This window comes from Mesocricetus auratus, unplaced genomic scaffold, assembly GCF_017639785.1.
Source record: "Mesocricetus auratus isolate SY011 unplaced genomic scaffold, BCM_Maur_2.0 Super-Scaffold_100009, whole genome shotgun sequence".
NCBI classification, from domain to species: Eukaryota; Metazoa; Chordata; class Mammalia; order Rodentia; family Cricetidae; genus Mesocricetus; species Mesocricetus auratus.
Genome location: NW_024429193.1, coordinates 12,682,149 through 12,703,004, shown reverse-complemented (window position 1 = coordinate 12,703,004; position 20,856 = coordinate 12,682,149). Strand labels below are relative to the sequence as shown.

Below are 20,856 nucleotides of genomic sequence, written 5' to 3'. Positions count from 1 at the left end.
AGCTTAAGCCAGCCCCTTATTTCTTTGGGCTGGGGCAAGGGGAAATCACTATAACTCCAGTATGAATTGCTATAACTCAAATGACCCATTAGTCACTTAGTCACTCTCCTTGGTGTATACATTAGTTCAAATGCTTTCTGGCTTATGATTATACCCCACAAAGCGGTTAAGTCTGATTGTAAGCTTCTAAATGGCCCAGGCCAGACTCAGGCCATTATTAATGTGGCATAAAGGGAGGGTCAGACTTCCCAGCCAGCCCAGCCTTTGTTCTAGCTGGCTTCGTGACCGTAGGCACATTGTTTTACTTCCCTAGACCTTAATTTGCTCATCTGTAAGACTGAAGATTACACTCAACTCCCAAGATTAAAAGAGAACTCAAGAGGGTCCCTCGAATACAGGAAGTACCAAAATGGTGCCTGGCCTTTCCCTCCTAAACGAAAGTCCTGGGGTTCATGTCAACCTGGCCACACTTGTCCGTTGTCCAGTGAGAGCGTACAGAGGTTCCAACCGCAGGTGATGTAGTCACACACACTTCTCTCATGTGATCCCCATCCCAGGACATGGACCTGGCATTAGTTTCTGTTTTCACTGCTGTGACCACAGTCATGACATCAAGCTACTTGAGAGAGGAGAGACATGTGTCGTTTTATGATTTGAAGGCCCAGTCTGCTATGGTGGCATGATCTGGAACAGGCGGCTACTTGCTCACATCTGGGGGAATCAGGACGCAGAGGGGGGACAGGAAACAGTACCATAAGCCTCAAGAATCCTCCCTCAAAAACACTCTTCCACCAGCTGACAACCCTCAAAAGCATTGCGTGTGGGGAACATTTCTCATCTATGACAGGCCTGTCTAGCACTCTCTCCAGGCAGGGAGCTTTCTCCTCTCTGATCTTGATGACCCAGCATCCTCATCCTGGATTTTGCGTGTAGGTGGGAGCCTTCGACTCTGCCATGGGTGCGAGGGAAGGTGGTGAACACAGGGAATTGTCTCCATAATCGCCTAAAGCAGTGGTTTTCAACCTGGGGGTTAGACGACCCTGTCACAGGGGTCACCCGAGACCGTCAGAAAACACAGGATTTCCATTCCAGTGCACAACAGTGGCAACATTCCAACTGTGAAGAATGGTGTGGTTGGGGTCACCACGACATGAGGAACTCTCGAGAACATTGGTCCAGAGCTTGTGCTTTGTGAATGATGGGTGTTTGGAATACGAGAGTCCAGGCTCTTATCACAGCTCCATCCCTGTGCGATCTGCAACCTAGCATATGTTACCTGCCCGTTTTTAGTTGGTTTGGTAATTTATATGATGGGAGTTATAATTCCTTTCTTGGTTACCTGCATGGGCTAATGACAGGTCCTGTTAAGTCCTATATGTAAACATTGTACTCTGGGAGGGACCTTATAATGGTAGGAATTAAAGAGGCAGGACATCCAGATGTGGGCACCCTGGGCATCCAGATGTGGACCATCCCAGGCAGATTCACTCAGTACTGGTTACATGAGTGCCAGAGATTCCATGTGGGTGTCCTGAGGACCGAGTGGACATCATCACCCTCTCTCCTGTTCTCTGAGGTCACTCCAGAGAGGGAACTGAAGCAGAGCTTAAGAAACTGCTCTGTGAGGAGCTGGAAGTTAATCGCTGAACCATGATTACTAAACAGCATGCAAGGGAAGCCACGGAGCAAAGTTCTACCCTGCCACAAATTAAAAATGTCTCTCACCTCGGTTCTTGGTGCATAAATCCCAAGAGCTAGTTACCCTCTTAATGTCAGGAAGAGAGTAGGAGCAGCAGTTGTGTGAGACATGGCCCTGAGCCTCTACACCATCCTCTCTGGCCTGTGACTTCCCGATGACTTGAGTTTGCCACTCTGCCAAGTGATAGCTTGCCTGGAGCCCCAACTCTGGGCAGTTTAATTACGTCTCTCCGTCAGAAAGACCTATGCCTGGCCCCTGAGCACAAGCCAAGAGAGTAGTACCACCTGAGGGAAGGGTCCCAAGGTCCTGGGCTGTAGACCCCTCCTCATCATGGTCCTCCAAGCCTCAATCCTCTTCTTACTTCACACACACACCCCCGGTTTAGTTGGGTATCTCCTACCCCTTAACTATGGCTCTCAGCTCCTCTTCTGCCCGTGGCCTCTGATGTCACTCATTCTCATAAGCCCTGTCTCCCCTCATCAGACCTGACAGGCTATGTTTCCCGTCAGGATAGCCAGCCTCATTCCTCCTAAGATTGCTAACCAGGCCCCGTAATTGCTCATCTGACAGTTGTGTGTCTGTGTTGTTCCTTGGACACTAGGCTGGGTGGGGCGGGGGGAGGGGTCTTCCAGCCCTGGCTTTGACTCAGCAATGTGCTGACTTGTTGTGTTACAAAGGGATGGGCTTGGCCAGTGGCAGGGCTGGGTTGGGGGCTCAAATAGCCCTGAAGAAGTGTGCAGGTTTGCCCAAGGCCTTCACACAAATGTACAGTCTTAGCAGAAACAGTGATCGTGTTTCATGAATGAAACTTTAAAGCAATCACTTGGCCTCTCTTCAAAGCTCAAGTCTTAACTACTGGTGGAAACATTGCAGAGTAAAGCTCCAGCCTCAGTTTCTCCCAGCAAGGGGGTCCATGCAGCCATGCCAGGCCATCTCTGGGATAGGGACCTTGATCACTTTGTTATTTTGGCGTCTGCCAGGTTTCCTCACCTTAAATCTATGTTTTCATTTTTGAGTTTGTTGTTATTTGTGGGGGAAGGGTTCTAGACTATGCTAATGGGCTTTTCCTCACCGAACCTCCACTGTGAGAGTTAGCATGCATTGGTGATTTCTGCAAGAGTCAGCTGTGTCTGCAATGGTTGCCAAGGGTGATTTGTCATCTCCAGCACTCCCCCATGTATAAGCTGGCATTCTCCTTCCAGGAAGAATGTACCTCCTGCTTGTGCTCACTTACAGTAGGAAACACTCAGAGACTACTTTTGTGTTCAGTATGTTGACATGGTGTATCTGTGTTTGTTGTGATGTTCGGATTATGCTCACTGGAGATTCTGTAGTCTTGTGTTTCATCATTTATTGAGCATTCCCTCCTTTTTCTTTTCTTTCTTTCTGTTTTTTTTTCCACGATATGTTCCAGGTTCGTCTCATACTTTCTCTAAACTAGTTCATCCTTTCTTTGAATACTCAGTGTTATTTTCTCCTTCCACAACTGTATATTTAAGGGCTTTGATGTGATGTTCTGATATACTTACCTCAGTACGCATATACATCATCAAATGTTTTCTACACTTAACCAAACTCACACGCTTCCATCTCATATAGTTGTGTGTGAAAAGTACCTAAAAATATGCCTTCTTGGCAAATTACCACTATGCATTGTGTATTATTGAGAACAGTCCTCAGTAGTACACAATAGGGTGGGAGGACATGAAAATTGGAAAGTACAAGGTTCCATTTGTATCACGGTGACTCTAAGTCTAGTGATGTACAACGTGTAATGTCTTAATGGAGACATTAACATATGGAAATCTTATATGCCCATTGTTACTGTGGTGTGATTGTTTCTATGGCTCTCAGAAGACAGAACTGGGAAGTAAACACACACACACACATGCTTCTCAATAGTTGGCCTTGTGCTATAAAAATGACAGTTTTAATGTTATACCCAAGGAGAATCTTTCTTTGCCTTTCCCTTTGGGTGTGTGTGCAAAGCTTCTCTTGAAATTCCTGTTTATCACGAGTATTTCTTCTTGTTTGTGCAGAGTAGCCAGTCTCCCTTCCATGAAGGCCCCCTCACTGACTGCTCTAAGTTCATGTCCTTTCCTGTTCCTGCAATTCTGAATCTCCTCACCAGCTTCAGTTTCTTCCATCCAGGTCATAGCTCCGTGGCTCTCAACCCCAGCCCATGGCTCTGCTCATGGCTTGTGTGCTGTGATGCTTTGTTCCCAGTCACTGCCGGTGTCTAAGTATCTCAGTATCTCAGGGTTTCTCTAGGAGGAGGAATGAATTATCCCAAGCTGGATTCTACTGCTTTCTGGGGCAATTTTATAGCCTTATAAATGCCTTTGGATTTCTCTTTCTCTTGCTCTCTGTGTCTCTCTCTCTCACACACTTCCCATTTATCCTGAACAGTGAGGAACTTTAACTGGGCAGGGAAGAGGAGAATCAGTGAGTGGGTGATCTTGGAGCCCAGTAGAACCTGCCCATCACATGCAGGAAGCTCTCTATAACTGCAGACCCCAGAATTAACCAGGAGGAAAGTCAAAGAAACCAGAAGGTTACACTTCCACGGATTGTCCCCAGGTCTGTCCCAGTTGACTCCTACCTGAGTTAGCCTAGTCAGATAACTGAAGTCTCTAGCCTTGTAAAAGTTAATCATTTGTTCCACTGTGGTAATTAAAAAAAAGCAGAATGAGAGACAAAGATGTCACAAAGATGCCATGTGACAGAGTTCAAGCAGAGGTGGCTTTTTTTTTTGTTTGCTTGTTTGTTTTTTTAATTAGGGGAAAAGGATTGTAAAAGGGGGAAGGGGAGGGGAGACAGGACTCTGAGGACAGGAGCAGTGGGAAAGAAGAGAGGCAGAGAGAGAAAGGAACAGACAGACAGACAGACAGAGAGAAGAGAGAAAGAAAGAGAGGAGGATGGGAGGTGGGCAGGGCCCTCTTGAAAGGGAACACAGTGAATGTGCACAGGTGGTGCTCTTAGTGGCAGCAGCTGAGGGTGCATCCTGTCAGAACCCGAAGGAGAGGCCAGTACAGACGCCTGAACACAGACAGCACTGCTTCTCTTCTGAGCGTTCTCTGAAGAGGGAAGCTGACATTACCACTGTTTCCTCTAGTGAGTTTTATCTCATTTTGGCACTTCCATTTTGCCGCATGAGCTTTTCCCCAATAAAGTTTGGCCAGAATTTTGAGGGAAAGATGCATTTATTTGTTATTGGTATTTCTAATCACAACCAGATCATATTTCTTCTGGAATCCATAGAAGCTTGTGGAATAGAGCACAATTCTGTGTATTCCCTTTCCTATAGGAGCAGAAAATTGTCAAAAAGAAGAGACCTTGAGGGTGAGTGCAGTGAAAAGGGCCTTGGCCGTGGAGTAGGGAGCTGGTCAGAGGGAATCAGCACCCACATTTGTAGTCTGTTCACGGCGTGCTGACATCTCCCCACGTGATCCGATGGGAAGGCATGGGAAGCCACTGGAAGATTATGATAAGCAGCTCCAACGCCTTGACAGGATGGCTTAGCAAAAGCTTGACTTTCGTGTCCCGGTAACCCGGAAGTACCTGGAAATGCCTTTGATATGCCCTTAGTGACACACGGTACACTGTAGACTACGGGCCTCACAGGTAAATGGAAGCTTCAGGAACTGCCTGGCATTGGGAGAGGCCATCATACTACACAGTACTAGTCTAGAAAAAAAATCAGAATTCAGAATTTAAGACATAGTTTCTATTGGATGGGCATCGCTTTTGAACTGAAAATAAACACTAAATGGGTTCGCTGTAAGTTTGGGACTGTCTGCAGGTAGAAGGCTAAACATCAGAGTTCACACCGCTGGCTACAGAGTCCCTTCTTCCGTAAACTCTGTGTTTTCATTGGTGGCGGGAAATTATCAGCTGGGCTCTGAACTAAGTGTGGAGGAGAGGAGACCTTGGCTTTGGGGTGGCTGTTCTGATGGCCCACCCCCTCAGAGGAAACTGACTCCTCTGTTTTTCCCCCTGATATTCTCTCTTAAACCCACCCCTCACCTCCACAGTCATCCCGGGAATCACTGGACTCTTGAGTTTTCTAGACTTAGAAGGGAACCAGGACTTCGCCTCACTGTGACGTTCACCTCATCCCAACATCCTGTGCTCCATTTTGTGTCCCTCCTATAGCCAAAGAAACCGAGCTTCAAGAGGTCGTAGCCTTGCATAGGTCATGCTGAAGACAGCAGTAATCAAATCAGCAGTGTGTGAGAATGTTCTAAACACATTGAACCTCCCAATAGTTTTAGGAAGAATGTTTTCTTATTGTCTCCATTCTGCAGATGGGCAGATCAAGGCACGAAGAAACTAGGTGTCTTTTTAATTGATAAGCAAGGCTTCTAAGAGGTTAGATAGGGGCCGTGCTCATGGCGACATGAATAGTCCCGTTTGTCAAAGAGATGACCCTTTCCCCACTCTCTGTTCTCATCACACTCTGAAGCATCAGTTGACTGTTTATACAGACGCTTGTTTCTGGGCATCTCTCTTCTGTTCCATTGGTCTACACAGCTGTCTTTTGCCAATGCTATACTGTTTTAGTTACTGTAGCTCTGTGATGTGGTTTGAAATCAGAAAGTGTGACTTCTTTAGCTTTGATCATTTAGACATTTAGCAATTTCATGAGTTTCGGTATCTCTTTTTCTGCATTGAATCTGTAGATCACTCTGAGTGGTCTGGAACATTTTAGCATTCTTAAGTCTCTGATCCATAAACATGAGGGTTTCCCCCTAATTTTTTTGTGTGTGTGTTTTCTTTAATTTCTGTCATCCGTGTTCTATAGTCTACTATGTATGAGTCTTTTGTGTCCTTAGTTGAGTTTATTACTTGGTGTTTTGCTCTGTTTTGGTGATATATATATATATATTTTTTTTTTTTAAATTTTCATTGTGGATTGCTCATTGTGAGTGTATAGAAGTAGAATTGGCTTTGGATGCTTGACTTCTATTTTGCAACCCGACAGAGTTAGTTTATTTGTGCTGAGACTCTTTGAATCAGTAGCGTTCTCTCCACAAGAGATCATTTCATCTGTGAACAAAAGATCGTATGATCTGTGTTACTTCCTCCTTTCCCAACTCGATGCCTCCCTGGCTTTCTCTTGCCTGATTGCTCTGGGTAGGGTGCTGAACAGAGGCCCCGGGACGGCACAGCACGTTCCGATACAAAGGAGGGGTTTTAGTTTCTCCCACAGAGTACAGTTTTGTTCATCATCACTCAGCACAGCTCTCATCAGCCAGTGTTCAGACCCTGGACCTGAGTCCCGTATCCTCCTGCTTGAGTCCCGTATCCTCCCTGCTTGAGTCCCGTATCCTCCTGCTTGAGTCCCGTATCCTCCTGCTTGAGTCCCGTATCCTCCCTGCTTGTTCCTCTTGTCTTTGTTCCTGCTGTGCTTGGGGCAGTAGAAGAGTCAAGTGGCAGTTCTGAAGCCCAGATGCTGTGACGCTGAGCCTGACCCAGGCAGGGCAGTGTCTTCCTGGGACCACTGCTGTTTTAGTGTGGCTACAGGATGACCTTGTCATCCTTCGCCCTTAAACTGAGGTCACAGACAGTTAAAATCTCAGAGCTGCAGTTCTGTATTGCTTTGAACTTTCAGGAAGTTTGCTGACCCCAATCTTCTCAGGGACTCACTTCTGTGCTTTGTGCTAGAAGCATTGCTTTGATTCAGTCCTGTTAGTAACTCCACATGGTTTTAAACATTATGCCAGTTTTAGAGAAGAAGGAAGGGGAGATGGCCGATCAGTGGGTGTCAGACAGAGCCGTTTCTGGATGGAGAATTCCACCTCTGATGACGGGTCAGTAGATGGCCTTTCACCATCCTGCCTTGATGTGTGGTGCTGGCCGCCCCTTCTCTAATCTATTTCAAATACCGACGCTAAAATGCTCCTCACTTGTTTCGGCTGATGAAGCTGCCATACCATGAAGGAAAATAAAAGAGAGAAACTCAAAACACACAGGGACAGGTAGCAGTGGCAGGGACCTGCAAACACGGAGCAGGGATTATGAGATCTCCCAGCAATGAAGTGAACTGTGAAGCCGGCCTTCCAGAGAACCTGACCATGATGCTCTGTATACACCTCTACAGCAAGTGTTGGGAAATGTGGAGCCCACGACAGAGGGCAGACACGAGCCTTTGCGGGTCAAGACATGGATTCCCTTGTGTTCCTTTTGCTTCTAGTGGGTTCTATATGCTATTTGCTTCCTGTGAATTCCATTGTGGATGAAGTTCTCAAGTGTTCCTAACCTGCTTAGGGTTCGTTTAAGCTGTGTAGGGTTGGGTATGGAAGGTGATGGTCAGACTCGGGTACCTTTTCTAGAAAATTTTAAGGTTATGAATGGGCAGGGTATGGTTAAGATAGGATATAGGAGATATACATATCTTCTTGTAAACTAATTTTAGCAACTATTACTTATAGATAACTTAAGTTGTTAGACTCTTGTATGTTGACTAAGTAGGGTCTTTCTGTTTACAATGCTTTGCACACAAATATAAAACTATCTTTATGTATATATTTTGTATATTGATACAACTTAGGATATTTTATCGTATTGCACTTTACAGTTCTACCTCTAGTCAAGACATTTCAGTTCTGCCTCTGTTATTGAGATTTATATACGTGTGTGTGTGTGTGTGTGTGTGTGTGTGTGTGTAGTTACATTTTTTGAAGTCATTGTCCTTGCTAAATTATTTTGGGCAGTTTCAGCTATTGGTCAACTATGTTTCTGAGAATTACAGATTATAGTTACCCATGCTTCTTATACCTATGAGGTTAGTCAGACATAGATATTTGATCTTCAAACTCTTCAAAGACCTGCAGAATGTGGCATTTAGATGTTTAATATTAGTACTCCATTGACATGAGACACAATTGCTCCTGACAGCACCAAGCTTTTCCAGAGAGTATGCTGGCACAATGACACTCCATCTGGAGTTCATTCTCTCCTCAGCTACCGGCCTCCTGAGCAAAGACCTGCCCCTTCCTTGACCCACTGACCTTGGACATGCTGTCCTAACTGAGTTTGCAGGAGATAAACTTAAAGAAGACTGCTGAACCCTGTGAAGTCAGGGTAAGACAGCTTTTCAATTTCCCTGTTTCTGAGACAGTCTGTCTGACACTTAGCCAAATTTGGTTACCCCAACGCCATGTGAGACCACAAAGGGGAAAAGAGGTCCATTCCCTTCTCTGATAAGATAAGACCACATGGAAATACATAGATTAGTAGAAATGGGTTAATAATTAAGTCAGAGCTAGCCAAATAAGAAGCCCTAGTCATCAGTCAATAGTTTCATAATTAACATAGTGTCTCTGTGTTGATTTGGGGCTCCAGGGCCGCAGGACCAGCTGGGCAAGAACCTCTTGTAACATTGCTCTTTTCTGACTCTGACGCCTACCCCATCCCTCCCATCCTCCCGTCAGTATCTGCTTTGAGGTTTTCTGGGATGCAGATGTGAGAGGGAGGATGCACCCTGACTCTCATCTCCTCACTCATCCCACTGGACCATCTGAGAGGCCTTGGGAAAGACCATAAGTGCTTCATGAAAGTTCCTGCTCTTGAGGTCAGAGAAGCAGTTATGTTTTCCGATGCTCTGAGGCCCTCGGTTTCTGAAGGACACTTTCTGTTCCTGTCTGCCTTTGCTTGCAAGCAGGCACTTCTCACCTGGTAGGGCATTACTCAAAGCTACAAGGAGCAGCCAATGCTCCCTCAAGCTCTGGTCTTTCTAATCCTCCATCCGGAGCCACAGGCGAGGATGTCTCAAGTGCGGTGACTTGATAAAACAGAAGTTTTATCTTTCCATCTTGTTCAAGGCCATCCAGTACTGTTGTGAGCTCAGACTCAAGGCGTCCTTTCTTCTTGCTTTTGTAGCATGCACTAGGCCATTGCTTATCAAATCTAATTGACAAAAGGAGGTAACCTGCTTGCCTAGCATTTGCAAGGCACTGGGTTCAGACACCGACAAATAAATCGTAAAGAAAAGAACGTACTCCTGCCAAAGATCAGTCCTCCTGCATTTTTATCTTGTGGCAACATCGAATTGCTGTAACGGTTTCTAAGTATTTATTCTTAATGTCTGTGTTTATCTCCTCTGTAGTGGAACACTAGTCCATGGCTGTGTCCCAGGGTTCTTTCCTTGCTTCTGTTCAGGGCTGGGCCCTGGGTGAGGAAGAACATGAGGGAACACATGCCTGCTTCGGGCTTAGTGGTTTAGGGCTGACTGTGCACAGAACATTTCATTTATGCTCAAGGAGGCTGCAAGGTGGAGCATTGAGACATGTAGGGAACGGGACGCCAGACTAGAGCTGTGCAAGAAGAGAAGACATGGACCAGGGCAATGGCTCTGTTGACAAAGCGTTTGCCTTGCGTTCATGAAGACCTGAGCTTTATCCCAGAACCCACTTAAAAGGCCAGGTGCAACACTGTGTGCTTGTTGAGATACGACATGGAGACAGGCGGGTCCCTGGAGCTCACTGTCCAGCTATCTTTTCCAGGCCAATGAGAGTCCCTGTTGGAAACAACATGTGGAGAGATTCCTGAGGAATGACACTCTAGATTGTCTAATTGTACGTGCACTTGCACGCAAACATGTACACCACACACACACACACACACACACACACACACACACAAGAAAACAAAGCACAGCTTAACAGTTTGTGCTGTGGAGCCTAGAAATAAACAGTAATTCGAAGTGCCAGTTGAAAGAGAATCCACAGGGTAATCTATAGTTGTGGGCAGACATATTTCAAACAACAGTAAGGTCACTGTCACATTATTCAGGACTCGGCTTCTTAGAGATGGAGAATGGGATCCTGCTGGACCTTTAGGGCAGCCTGATGGTCAGAGACACCTTATGTGGTGAGGTTGATAATGAGAAGTTCAAGTGAGAAGCTGAGATGCATTCTCTGAGGAAGTCCAGAAAGCAAATACCCTGCTGGGATCTACGTTCGAATCCACGAGGTTATGCCAGAGTGTAGGCAAGGGGCAAGCCCGAAGTCGTGGAGTACTGTCACAGTTGGGACACTTACAGACATATCTGAAAGTGTGTCTCCCTGGGGGGTTCTAAACCATGTCAAGTTGATGAGTAAGACAGACTGATGTCTGCATAGCAGTTTCCATTTGAATAATAACCTTTTAAAATTATGGTTACTCATTTTATTTTATGTCCACGGGTGTTTGGCTTGCGTGCGTGTCTGCTCACAACATGCACCCTATGTCTTTGTACGTCACATGCAACACCCACAGACACCAGAAGAGGGCATGAGACCCCCCCCCGGCATCATTCACTACAGAGTTGGTAGTCTTCCATCTCCTCTCCTTCCAATAAATAAACCAGCAGACACACATACACCACACTAAGCGTTTGTTGAACATCTACTACTTGACACTGTACTGAGCATTAAGGGCACAGATGATATTCGTGCCCTAAAACACTCATAATCTGATGGTAAAGGCATCACATGGGCAAAAAAAAAAAAAACCCAAAAAACCAAAACCAAAACCAAAAAAAACCCGCTCATGCTGTGTTGTAGCCAAGGAGTTCTTGACACACCTATTAAGAGAGTCTGAATCTGAAACTAACACACTGCTTTGGGAGAGTCAACACTTTGGGCTGCGTAGATGGTGCAGCCGATGAAGGAGCTCACCTTGCACGCACAAAGATGCGAGTTCTGGCCCAAGACTCCACATGGAAACGCTGTGCTCAGTGACATGCCTCTGTAATCCCAGGGCTGTCTCAGCACCAGGGAGGCAGGCACAGGGGGTGGACCCTTGGGGCTCACTGGCCAACCACCCCAGCCAATTGGTAAGTGCCAGGCCCATAAGGAGGCAGCTGGTGTTTCTGAGGGTGACACTTGAGCTTGTACATCGGCCGCCACATGCATGGGTGCGCGGGAAAAGTGGCCATAGAGTCAAAGGAGAGGTTGGCAGGAAAGTGACTCATGGGAATTCATAAGAAGTGACATGGCGCCTCTGATCCGGAAACAGGAACGGACAGCAGTCAAGAGGAAGGAGCAGGCAAGGCTGTCCTGCGAGAGGGCTGCCCAGCAGTAACTGAGCCAGGACACCCACAGCAACCTGGGAGGAAGTCAACACGGCCACCTCCCTCCCGCTTCCCTGGGTGCCAGGCAAGCATGGGTTGGCAACAAGAAACCCGCAGAATGTGGGGCGGGAGCGTCCCTGTCTGGGACGAGTTCACTTCCTTGTCCTTCTCTACAGCATCAGCCAGAACTGTTTCCCACTCAGGGCATGGGCAGACACTTTGCTCTCTAAGCAGAGGCTGAGGTTGAACCCAGGTGCGCAAGCACTGCAGAATCAGGAAGGAATCGCTCAGGCCACCAGTGTCCTGACAGTGAGCTCCGTGGAGATGGTTTAGGACAAGCCCTGCAGAGCAAGGGACTCCTGAACGCCCTTCCGGGGACCGAGACAGGGCCACGGGAGGGAACGTGGTACACAGCTAGATGACAATAAAAAAGTTTGGACCTCAAATTTTCCTGTCACGGCGCTACACTAGGAAGAAATGCTACAGTCCTCTCCTGGGCAGTGTTAAGGCAGCAACTGAAATGTTTCAAAATACCTTTTTTTAAGACAGAACGTCTTTGGTCAACAAATATATTACCTTCTGTATGACTGTCTACACTTCTAGTTTTTGTACTCTCAACCCCGTAAACAGTAAAGTGATTCCACACTGACCTAATGATTGTCATGGGAGTTACATATAAATAATACTAATTTTAAACATTTGGCTAGCATTTCTGATGAGGATCAAAGGTCAAAAATGTGTCTCCTCCTGCAGCTTGATGAATGAGATACGGATTGCAATTTTATAATGAAGTAAACACAATTAGAGATTTACATTACACTTGGATAAACCAAGTCAGGGAATTTGTTGATCACATAAAATCCACGTGTTCATCTCTCTCTCCTGTGTTTCCACTGCTGCCTTTCCTGTTTAACCAAGGGGCTTAAGACTGTCCGCAGCCATCAGGAACATCCGGGAAACAATGCCTGCCTTTGATTACAGCTGTTTACTAAACAAGTCCCAGGGCAGAAGCTGTGGTGTATATCACATGCTGTGAGCCCACCCACTCCCTGGGGAGAGATGGCGGAGGATGAACTTGCTGACATGCCTCACGCTGCCCTCCCTGCCTAAGGGGCTCCAACATGTGTCCTGACACAATAACCTGTTCATTCTGCTAAGCCTAGCCTGAAGTTTGTCCTGAATGCCACCATCGCCTGGGCAATGTCGATTTCTGGGGGTGGGGAGTGGGTGGGAGGGGTGACCCATGCATAGGCCAGAGGATAATTGCCAGTGTCATCCTTAGGAACGCGCTCTACCTCTTTAGGGAGACAGGGCTCTCATTAGCCAGGAGCTAAGCCGTTAAGCCAGGCTGGGTGGCCAGAGAGTGCCAGGGATCTTCAGGCCTCCTCCTCCTCCCTGGCCCTGGGATGGCAACCACACTAAACCTGACATTTTTATTAGTACACGAGTTCAGTGAACCGAACTCTGTGTTTGCAAGCTCTTCACTGAGTCATTCCCCTTAGCTCCAGTTTCTCATTTTATTGGGGATTTTCCCTGTCACACCAAGTGAACATTTGCTGGTCCTCTGTGTGGCCCCTCCCTGCCTGTGTAGGCGATAGCGGGGAGGGGGGGAGGGGACGCTGCTGTTGCGGAACACAGGCTCTGCATTGGAAGAATTCAGCTTTCTGGAGAGAAAAGGGAGAACGTCTATAAGGGGACCAACACCCCTGAAGTAATACACACTAACTTTATCTGAGATTATTGGTGGCATCTGCTATTCCATTACCAACACGACGGGGCTTATGTGTAAGCTGTATCGAATCGCTACTTCACTGTTTATGTTACCATGGCAGGGGTAAAGCGGGCGCTTTTGGTTTATTTTGAGGTTATCGTAAATGTAATGGAGTTGGTGACCCAGCCCTTGTTTCTAATTTTTAAAAATATTTAGGTATAGCGCAATTTTAGATTTACGGAAAAGTGGAGCCCACGGTAGACTTCCTGGTTCACATCCCCCTGCATGCTAGCTAGCTTTGTTGCTTCCTAAATTCACGCAGCACACTTGTTACGGTTAGCGACTGACACAGATAGATTACTGCTATTAAAGTGCTTGTTTTATTGAGCTCTCCTTAGCCTTTAGGATACGCATTCTATTCAGTTGTTAAGCCCCTTACTTAACAGTGGCACAGTGTCTTCTCCAGTTGAGACTTTTCTGCTGCTTTTTTTTTTAAGTTGTTGTTGTTTGTTTTACATGATTAGCAGAGTGTGTGGCTGCTTCAGGAGATCACAGAGTGAATTGTTATTTCTAAGACATGGTCTCAGGAGTTAGACAATCAACAGAGATTCAGACTGCTGGCATTGAATTTGGTCATCTGACTGAGATTAGGCTTGCCCAGCTTCCCAACTCAAGAGAAACTGTTTTCTCCGTGTCCATGTGTGGATTCGGACAGGAAGTCTTTGAAAGGTCACCAGGTAGCCCCTCAAGGACTGGAGGTTGAGCTTCCCTTCTTAACAGTTGAATACCCGTGTGATTTATTAAGAACAAATCTGCTGGGGAGACCCTTGTCTTCATTCCAACTGACTGTTTTATTCAGAACCAAGCCCTGGATATGTATGGTGACCATAATTGTCACCTGACGTTGTGTTGTGACTTGGATCGGCCCAGCTTTGACAATTGCTCTTTCTCTTTTGAAGTTATACTCAAAGAGGACCCTCCTTTCTGAGGTCTGCACTCACGGAGAACCTCTGAGGTGGCTCCTCAGACCACCCAGAGTTGCCTGCTCCGGCGAAACCACATTCAAGCAGCAGACACTATCCTCACGCCTCGCCGTCAGGAGTTGGTGCCAAGTCAAGCCAGGGAAATGAAGGAGTTGTGAAACTCAAATTAGAGAGCATAGATGTGGGGGAAGAAAGGTCAGGATCGGCGTGGTTAGAAGGCTCGAGTCACGAGGCAGTGTGGTTAGAAGGTTGGGGTCAGGAGGCATGGGGGGGCTTAAGGTTCCTCACTCAAATCTGTGTTTAGTAAGCACCTGCGGAGACCACGTGTGTGTTGGGCATTCTTCCAGGGCCCAGGGGTGTGTCGTAACAACATAAAATGCATGCCTTCCTAAATGTGCCTTCTCGGTGGAGAGAGGACCCAGGACCCCAACCAGATCGCCAGTCGGATGGTGAGAAATGCTGCAAATTACAGAGCAGCAAGTCGGCCATGTCCCCTTAGCCATGAGGGAGAGATGTCTGACAGAGTGATGTTTGCACAGGAATGGAGTGGACAGATGGTCCCTGGAGGGTGGGTGGGGAAGGAGGTGACTGCAGAGATGGAGGTGCAGAGGCTTAGACTGTAATGGCCACAGTGAACCCCAGGGATTGTAGGTGCTTTTCAATCACTGCTGCCGTCCGGATGCTCCATGACCATGAGTTATTGACTTCAGTGAACAAGCGGAACGACCTATGCAGGCATTCCTAAGTCAGCCACCAAACCCAGATTCAGCTCCCGCCTAGATGATGGGAGAGGGTTGGTTTTTGTTTGTGGATCTTAGAAAGGGAAAATGCAGACAGCGCCAACTCACCCTTCTTCCCTGCACCCGTTTCCCTCTGGAAGAGGGGTATGTTACTGAAAAGCCAGGCAACAACTTGTCTCTGAAGATGCAGCTAGAAATAAAAACTGCTTGAGTGGTTTTCTGATGGCTTCATTTCCATAATTGTTTCCACATTCCAACCTGCCTGGTTATCTTTTTTTTTTCCCTTCAGAGAAACAAGTTGGGAGAATGTAAATGAAAGCTTTGCTCATGAAGTTTTCATTTGGATTCCACATATAGACTTTCCAAACCACCATTTTATGAAGTCTTACATTACTGGAGTTTGAAGTTGTGGTCATCACTCCAAAGTTTAGCATCTCCTGTGTCTGGGTCAGAACTACTACCCCGTCTAAAACCCTCAGCGTGAAGACAGACGGCTGAGGGGTGGCAGAAATGACCCAGCACCATCCGTGTGACGCTATTGCTTCCCATGTTCTGTGAAGACAGAACACGTATTTTCAGGGGAAAGCAACTACCTCAGGCTATTTTAAAAGAGCAGTGAGGGGACACACTGTCTAGAGTGTCCATCTGTGTTATATACCGTGGGGTGGCCTTTGGATGTGATTCGATCATCTCCTTTTCAGTAATGTAGCCATTAGTAAATGCTTAACTGGTATTCACAGTTCTGCCTGGTGCTGCCTTCGCCACAGAGGGGAAGCTCCAGGTAGTGTGGGTCTGTGGGATGGCTGCCCGGATAGAGTCAACTGCCTCTCAGCCTTGTGACCTTGGCAGGTGCTTGTGTTTCCTCTTCCGCAACATGGCTGTGCGTCCTCGTTGGGAAGACGACATGAAGTGATCCATGTAAAATGCTTAGTGTAGCACTTGGCCCGGGGTACACACTCACCATTAGTAATTAAATTAGACTAGAGTGGCGACGTTAACTCACTGAGGACATGTAGTTAATAAGTGATGACACTCCCGGTTTTGCTTAGTGACTGCTGTGTAAGTCAGCAAAGCTGCTCAACTCCGGACTTTTCACTTTAGGGGAGCGGGACATAGCAGAGGGCAAAGGTCGCTTGTTCACTTATCAAGTCCCCCACTATCCAGGTGAGCACAACAGACGGCTCCCTGCCCTGTTGGAGCAGCATGGACTGGGGTGGAAGACGGATACGTGGAAGAAAAGCCTAGGCATTGGCTGAGCTACAAAAGCCTAGGCATTGGCTGAGCTACGGCGTGTCTGGGCAAGCCCTGAAACACGGCCTCCACGTCTCCAAAGTGATGGCACGTTGAACTGGCCAGAGGCGTCTTGCAGAGAATACTTTAGGTTAGGCGTGAAATGACTTACTAGTTTTTGTTTGAAATCACAGAATCATGTTGTATGTAAGGGCTGAGAGAGGTCGAGAAACGCTAAGTTGGTCATTAGTTATAAACTGCCCAGGATTGTTGGTGATTTCCAGCTCAGAAAATACAATAACATACAGTCAGACTGTCCTGGAAACCATCAGTAAGCTGGGTAGCAGACGCAGAAGACAGCGTGAGGTAGCAGGGAGTCTTGTGGACGATTCTTGAAGGCTGCATCCAGCTGCATCAGTTACTGGCGCGGAAAGTCTTAGGGGGGTGTGAAGTTTTTAGACAAAAATCTCCCAAGTGTGTTCTCCATGGAAAACCCTCGAGCGAGCTGAGCTGGGGAGGGTCAGATAAGTCCACCCTCGTCTTCCAGGCTTTACCTTTAAACCTTAAGCTGGTTTTTCAGAGCAGTTGATGTACAACTGAAAGCAAAATGGATACAGGATTTGTGAACTCCTGTTGAAAAGTCTTTAAATATTGGGTAGTGGTGGCGCAAACCTTTAATCCTAGCACTTGGTAGGCAGAGGCAGGAGGATCTCTGAGTTCGAGGTCAGACTGGTCTACATGAGTATTTCATGGCATGACTTACACTTACTGCTTGATAGTCTATTTTTAAACCAGTGCCCCGTATGAGTGGTGTTCCTCTCATTCCGTTTTCCCCAGATGTAAAGTCTTATGCAGGGGGTAAGGGGGGTCACTCAGTGTAAGTTCTGCTAATTATAGTTTCCCTGTGATAGCTCAACATTTTCAAGACAAAATGACTTCTTGTTCTCATAGCAAATTTTCAAAAATAGAATCAGGAATATGCAACTTAGTTTTTATGGAATAAAAGTAAGAATTTGAATGTTTTTGGAGTACCAATCGTCAAGGCTTTAGCGCCTCATACAACCACAGAGTTGAGCAAGTGTAATGATCCAAACTAAAAATCTCTTTAAAAATAAGAGAAAAATTCATCAGACTATAAAAGCATCTGAATTCTAACATTCTATGCAATATTTCTAATAAATCACTCAGGAATAATATCACATTTAAATTAGAAAAATGTCTTTCTTAGCTATCTGGAGTATATAACAAAACAAAATACGTGTGTAAATCAGTTTTTATTAGCGAAAGGAAACAGTATAACTGTATCATTAAAACTTCTCATGTGGCATTTGGGTAAATTCCTACGGCTAGAACCAAAGTAACTTGGGCTAGGTATGTATACATAGAGTTCATTTCTCATGGTTGTGGAGATGTGAAATCCAAGACCCAAGATGAAGACTCCATCAGATTTGGTGTCTGGGGAAGACTGAGTCTCTGTTTCAAGTAGAAGCTTGGCTGTGGTGTCCTCACGGGGTAGAGTGACAAAAGAGAAGTCCAAACGGTCTTTCTCGGGGTGGCGTTTCAGTGACGAGGGCAAAGTGACCCTGCCTCCACAGTGAGCGTCCAGATTGATTTGAAGTGACGCAAGAGACAACTACAGCATGAGTTCCTCAGGTAGTCTAGAGACAGGGTTTCTCTGTATTGTTTTAGAGGCTGTCCTGTAGACCAGGCTGGCCTCGAACTAGTGGGGATCTGCCTGCCTCTGCCTTCTGAGTGCTGGAGTTAAAGGTGTGTGCCAAGAATCTTTATATAATTTTAGCAGCATTGAATACTTAATTTTCTCCTTGGGTATTTAATATTAATCCAGTAATTAATATTTTTCTATTAAACCTTCCTATTGTGCTGGTAGACTTAGAAATACAATTGCTTTCAAGCAATTTTTTTTTTTTTTACGAGACAGGGTTTCTCTGTATTGTTTCGGAGGCTATCGGTCCAGCCCGGCCTCGAACTCACAGAGATCCGCCTGCCTCTGCCTCCCGAGTGCTGGGATTAAAGGCGTGCGCCACCACCGCCCGGCGCTTTCAAGCAATTTGATAAGATCTGTCAGAAATCTTTCAGACACATTGATATCCTCTACTTCATTCTGAAAACTGTGAATTATTCCTACAGTTGGCCATGTATATAAAGACTAATTGCTTATAAAGGTCAAACACTGGAAATAACCTCAGTGCCCAAACCTAGAGATTAGTGAAGTAGGATATATGACAGGATGCTAAAGAGTTGTTAGAACTATGAAATGTAAGTATATCAAGTAAACATTTTGTCTCACAACAACAGAACAAATACTTAGTTCACTTTAAGATATTATTATGCAAATTGAAATATAATATGAGAAGCAGGCTGAGATATAGCTGTGTTTAATATTACTTAAAAATCGTTGTGTAGACTGGTAATCCCTACCCTGGTGTGGTGTCAGATTCCAGAATCTACAGAAAGTTTCAAAACTTGGAATTCCTTCTATGTTTTTCCTGTTACACAGACTTTATCGGTCTGCTGAGCCTGTGGTTCAGTGAAAAATATCCAAGCCTTGTGTTTTTTTTTTTTTTATGAGGGATTGGATAGCCCTTTCAGCCAGAAGTTAGAATCTTGGCTTCAACTCCACTGGTTTTTGAAGTCTCCTACTCAGTCTTACATTGAGATGGACCGGTGTCATCCCTGCAAGTCCGATACTATAGTTCGGTGTCCCATTTCACATAAGTCTGAAAGACTAGCCTTCACTTGGCAAGTGAAGTCTCAAATTTGCATTGGGTTGGATGTCTGCACAAACCCTAGATGTCAACGGCGTCTGTGAAGGCCTTGTCCTTGATTACCTGTGGGTTGGAGAGTCTCCTGGGAAAGAAACGGACTTGAAGTGGTTGGGATAGGAAACCCAGCAGACACTGTTACACTGGTACCACTGGATTGGGTGACTATGTGGACCAGGGGCGTTGAGACCAAAGTCTCCCTCCCTACGCCATACGCTTCATAAGTGGTTGTAACTGTAGCCTGAAACTAAACGATGCTGATAGAATGATCAGGGTTGGAATTGGAGGTGTGGAAATTGATCTCTTGGAGAAGGCATTTGGCCCTGGAAGAGTAATTCAATGCCATTATCTTGGCAAGAATATGCCTGGCATTACAAGCCTGCTTTTGGTTACGGAACAAAACTCATAAATAAGAAATGGCCTGGACGCTACCAGCAAGAGACATTCATTGGTGATTTGTGCTATGCTGCTGTCACTGGTACAGAGTGGAAATCATAAGGCAGCGTGTTGGACATATTGGTGCCTCCTTGATCGTCCATTCATTTATTAGCCAGCCATTCAATTACCCGTCATGAGCAGCCAGAGTGTCTGAAGCCTGGTGGGAATAAAAGAATCACAGGCACACCCTCTCTAAACTTTCGGCTGACCCTGGAGGAAAACAGTGCATGAAAGCAATGCACGGTGCTTGGAGGCCAGGAGTGAATGTCTCAACGCAAGAGGCTTTTACATTGAGACACAGGAGATTGAGAGGAGTCACCTGGGCGAGGGGGTGTCCTGGTGTCAGTTAGTGGCTTAGCAAGTGTTTTCACTGAGAGTGACGTTTGTCTTCTTTTCATTCCTTTCTAGGATGTGCAGCTCTTGTCCACAATGAATGAGTGCCACTACGATAAGCGGATGGACTTTTTTTACAACAGGAGCAACACAGACACTGCCGACGAGTGGACGGGGACAAAGCTCGTGATTGTCTTGTGCTTTGGGACATTTTTCTGCCTCTTCATATTTTTCTCTAACTCCCTGGTCATCGCAGCCGTGATCACAAACCGGAAGTTCCACTTTCCCTTCTACTACCTGCTGGCTAACTTAGCTGCTGCAGATTTCTTTGCCGGGATCGCCTATGTGTTCCTGATGTTTAACACTGGCCCAGTGTCCAAAACTTTGACTGTCAACCGCTGGTTCCTCCGGCAAGGGCTCCTAGACGCAAGCCTGACTGCCTCTCTGGCCAATTTACTGGTCATTGCGGTGGAGAGGCACATGTCGATCATGAGGATGCGGGTCCACAGCAACTTGACCAAAAAGAGGGTGACACTGCTCATTCTGCTGGTGTGGGCCATTGCCATCTTCATGGGGGGCGGTCCCCACGCTGGGCTGGAACTGCCTCTGCAACATCTCTGCCTGCTCCTCTCTGGCCCCCATTTACAGCAGGAGTTACCTCATTTTCTGGACCGTGTCGAACCTCTTGGCCTTCTTCATCATGGTGGTGGTGTATGTGCGCATCTACATGTATGTCAAGAGGAAAACCAACGTGTTGTCTCCACACACGAGTGGCTCCATCAGCCGCCGGAGGGCTCCCATGAAGCTAATGAAGACGGTGATGACTGTCTTAGGTAAGAGGAGCCTGATGAGCCAGCATTCCCATCCAAGCTGCAAATCGCT

The 20,856-nt window shown here is 46.4% G+C and overlaps 1 protein-coding gene across 1 annotated transcript in view; it reads left to right on the top strand.

The window, feature by feature from the left end:
• Lpar3 (lysophosphatidic acid receptor 3) overlaps positions 1–20,856 on the top strand; it is a 68,332-nt gene that overhangs the window by 2,206 nt on the left and 45,270 nt on the right. Inside the window, 2 exon segments of the mRNA XM_040751637.1 lie at positions 20,050–20,547; positions 20,549–20,807. Coding sequence (XP_040607571.1) covers positions 20,071–20,547; positions 20,549–20,807 — 736 coding nt within the window. The 5' untranslated portion in view covers positions 20,050–20,070.